Source organism: Myotis brandtii, unplaced genomic scaffold, assembly GCF_000412655.1.
Source record: "Myotis brandtii unplaced genomic scaffold, ASM41265v1 scaffold110, whole genome shotgun sequence".
Classification (NCBI taxonomy): Eukaryota; Metazoa; Chordata; class Mammalia; order Chiroptera; family Vespertilionidae; genus Myotis; species Myotis brandtii.
In genome coordinates, this window is record NW_005353753.1 from 1,905,448 (window position 1) to 1,908,927 (window position 3,480).

Here is a 3,480-nt window from a genome sequence, read left to right on the forward strand (position 1 = left end):
TAAATGTTTATTGAACTAAATTCCTTTCTCTGGTCTTGAATTAGCTTCATGGCATTCGATCTTAATACCGATATAAAAAAAAATCTAATTGTTAATCTTTTAGAGAGTCTCCTAAATGAATCAGTTTAAGATTTAAAACAATAACCACCTTGCAAAACAAAGGCAAGCCAGCAAATCTACCAAAGCAGATGGAAGAACAAGAGCAATGATATAGCCAGGATAAGTTCCCATGATTAATATAGATAAGTGTGTCAAATGCTCAGTTATTTCTCTCCTGATGGCTAGAATTATCTCTAAAAATCATCAAATCTCCACGATATTTTAAAGCAATAACCACAGATAAAAATAATCTTATAGATAAGTGAAACTATTTCACTGAAATGCTAGCTTTCACATAGAATGTGGTTTCTTTCACTTTGAAAAAAAGGGTGGGGGGGAAATAAGACAAGAGTTCTGTTTAATTTCAAACGTTAATATATTTTCTATTTTATATTGAACATTTGCACCTGTAACCCCTCATTTGCAGCAACTATCACATCCTCATAAAAGGGGCAAAATTTGTAAGATGCCTCTTAAAATAAATATTCTTTTTTATAAAATAATAAAACTTCAAATAAATATTCTTTACACTAAACAATATGTTGAAAAAATTAGAAAATAAAGGTTGGATTTTACTGTAACTGTACAATATACATGAAGTCCAAAGGGAAATCAGAGTCTTACAATAAAGGCTTTCTGTAAGGCAAAATACAATCTAAAAACATACTGATTGATTCACATTCTTCCGAATGTACAACATATTAGTATAATATTTTGTGACTGTGCCAAATAGCATGGCACAACATGTTTTTCACAGTTGCAAATATTATTGTATATACAAAAATATAGCACATTATCTCTGGAGAAAACAATGGAAAAAAAGTCATTTGCTAATTTACAAATTTTGCAAGGACTATTCACAAACAAAAAATTTTGCCTAGGAGTGTCTGTTGCTTTAGCTTATGCAACATGTGAGTCCCATACCTTGAGTTCTAACAAGCGTATCAGTTAAAATGGCACATGGACAAAAGCATTTCACTCCAAACAGCAAAGAATATCCCAACCCTCTATTAACAGTGCCAAGATTATAACTGTTTAGTTGGTTGCATATGTGTGTTAAAAAGAGAGAGAAAAAAAAGGAACAATCCTATTACTGTAATATTCCTGATTAATAATGCTATGTTGGTTTTTCAAAGTTCCTGGGTGGGACAGTGGGAACTTTGCAGCAAACTGTGTTTGAGTTTTTACACCGGCATCCAGGCCTATTCACCCGATCGTAACACCCCTGGCACAACTTAAGGCAACCCTTGGCTGGAAGGTAACACCATAAACAAGGCAAAAAGAGAGACATGACGCCCATTGCCGACCAACGTGTACAACAGTGAGACTGGCTGCAAGAACACGGGTTGTCAGCACAGTTGTCCTCGTCATCATTAGAACAGTGATAGAAGAGACCTTTCACACAGCACACACAAGTCCCATAGTCAATCACGTTCTGGGCCGAGCAAAGACACTGCTTGTCGCAGATCCAGTCTGACGGCAGAGGCCTCGGATAGGTGCACTCCTTACACTTGCACTTGCCACAGTCCTCACACCTGTAGGCATGCAGGCCCAAATCTTCCTTGCTCAGCGGCTTAAGCTCACCTGGCTTGAGCTCAGATTTGGGCTGCACCCGGATTATCCCATCGGCAATTGGCCCGGAGGAGAAGGATGGTCCCAACAGTCTCTGTTCAGAGGAGCTGCTGCTGGTACTTGTCCTCGTGCTGCTCCGAGACCCCGAGCTGACCGTGCTGACAGACCTGGACAGAGGTGCTCGTGCAGCAGAATGGACCTGCGAGTGCTGCAGCCTGGGAGGCTGGCGGTGCTCGGGCAGACCGTGGAGTCTCTCGTGCTTGTGCTGAGCAGAGGGGCGAGGAGCAGGCTTGAGGCCAGGTCTCGGGACGACAGTGGGCCCCTCTGTGTACTCATTGGTGTTTCGTATAGCTCTGATCTGATCCAGGGACAGCACGTGTACCTGCTGGACGAGGGCTTCTCGAGGGTCAGGCTCCCCACGCTGTCTCCCACTGTTACGGGGTGCCTGCAGCAAGGGCTGGGACCCACTGCCACTCTGAGCTCTGGCCTCCATCGGGTCTTGGAAGTGTGGTCACTCCAGCAGGCTTAGAACACATCTGAATTCCTGCAGAAACCAAGAGGAAAGAGCAGGTTTACACTCCAGGATACTTCCTACTCTCCACCCACCTGAGTTAACTCTTCACTTCCCACTTCCTCTAGAGAAACAGGAATTGTATCTGAGTGGCTGTGGGAATGATTAGAATAGCCACATGATCGATGCCGGCACCAAAATGTAAAATTTTGGCTGAATATTGACAGTTCTTTAATCTTGTGATGTGTAGTGACACAAAGCTGACTTCGTTTCAACCACTTAAGTATCAATTCCTTATTCAAATAAACATAAAATTTGCAAGGTTTAGGTTACCTGTAAAAATTGCAAGGAATTAGAACATAACCATTGCAACTGACTTTTTCAAAAGTTGAACACCTTTTCCAAATTAAGATTATCATGGTCATTTGTCTTTAGCATCAATAAATACAGCCTAGAAATTCTTACTTTAAGTCTGCTTTTACATCAAATCCCTGAAACTATTACTTAGCTAGTATTTTGTAACTTTATAAAATCCCCGTATGATGAATATGGCATGAAAAAAGTAAATATTCCTCCCCCAAAGAATAGTTATAAATTTACAACAGTCATGCACTATCATTCAATACACAGTAGGCACAAAGTTTTAGAATTAAAAACAAATCGATTCAAATCCTGTTAGGTGCCAGGAACACAATCAAGCAAACTCACACAAACAACAAGACAGGAATTTATTTTCAATTTCTCAACTTCAGAGTCAAATATTTTACAGTCCGATTGCCTAGAACTTAAATTCTGTAGCTGACTGTTTTAGAAATAAATTATGCCAAAATCTTAAATGCTGTGCCCGTTTCTAAAAAAAAAAATAAAATTAAAAAAAAAGTACTTGAGAACATAAACCGGTTGGTGATAACCGGAAGTGTTTTAAAAATTCAAGTGTCACGTCTCAAATCTATCATTCTGACAAGTCAAGGCTTTAATTACAATCGCTCTAGAAAAACTACCATCCCTTTTACCACTAAGTCTACAATGAATAAAAACGGGTAAAAGTCTACTGATTTTTACAAATGAGACCCAGGCAGGTGACACACGCCTCCCAATCCCGCAAAGGCAGAGCTGGAAACCGGATCTCACTCCCCACAGAAAGGCAGACAAGACAACCTTGCCCTTGCTTTCTCGGCGTTTATCGGCTCCATCGGCGCTCCAACACCGTCCCCAGCAGGTGGGACACAGTCGGGGCCCCGAGGGACTCGGTCTCCGGGCGGATCCCGGTAGCCCCGAGGGCAGGCTGGCCCCCCTGC

At 41.3% G+C, this 3,480-nt stretch overlaps 1 protein-coding gene across 1 annotated transcript in view; it reads right to left on the reverse strand.

The window, feature by feature from the left end:
• Nucleotides 1–456: 456 nt before the first annotated feature.
• The window catches only part of SPRY2 (sprouty RTK signaling antagonist 2), a 10,338-nt gene continuing 7,314 nt past the window's right edge, over nt 457–3,480 (reverse strand). Inside the window, exon 2 of the mRNA XM_005857301.2 lies at nt 457–2,215. Coding sequence (XP_005857363.1) covers nt 1,217–2,164 — 948 coding nt within the window. The 5' untranslated portion in view covers nt 2,165–2,215 and the 3' untranslated portion in view covers nt 457–1,216. The remainder of the gene's footprint in view (nt 2,216–3,480) is intronic.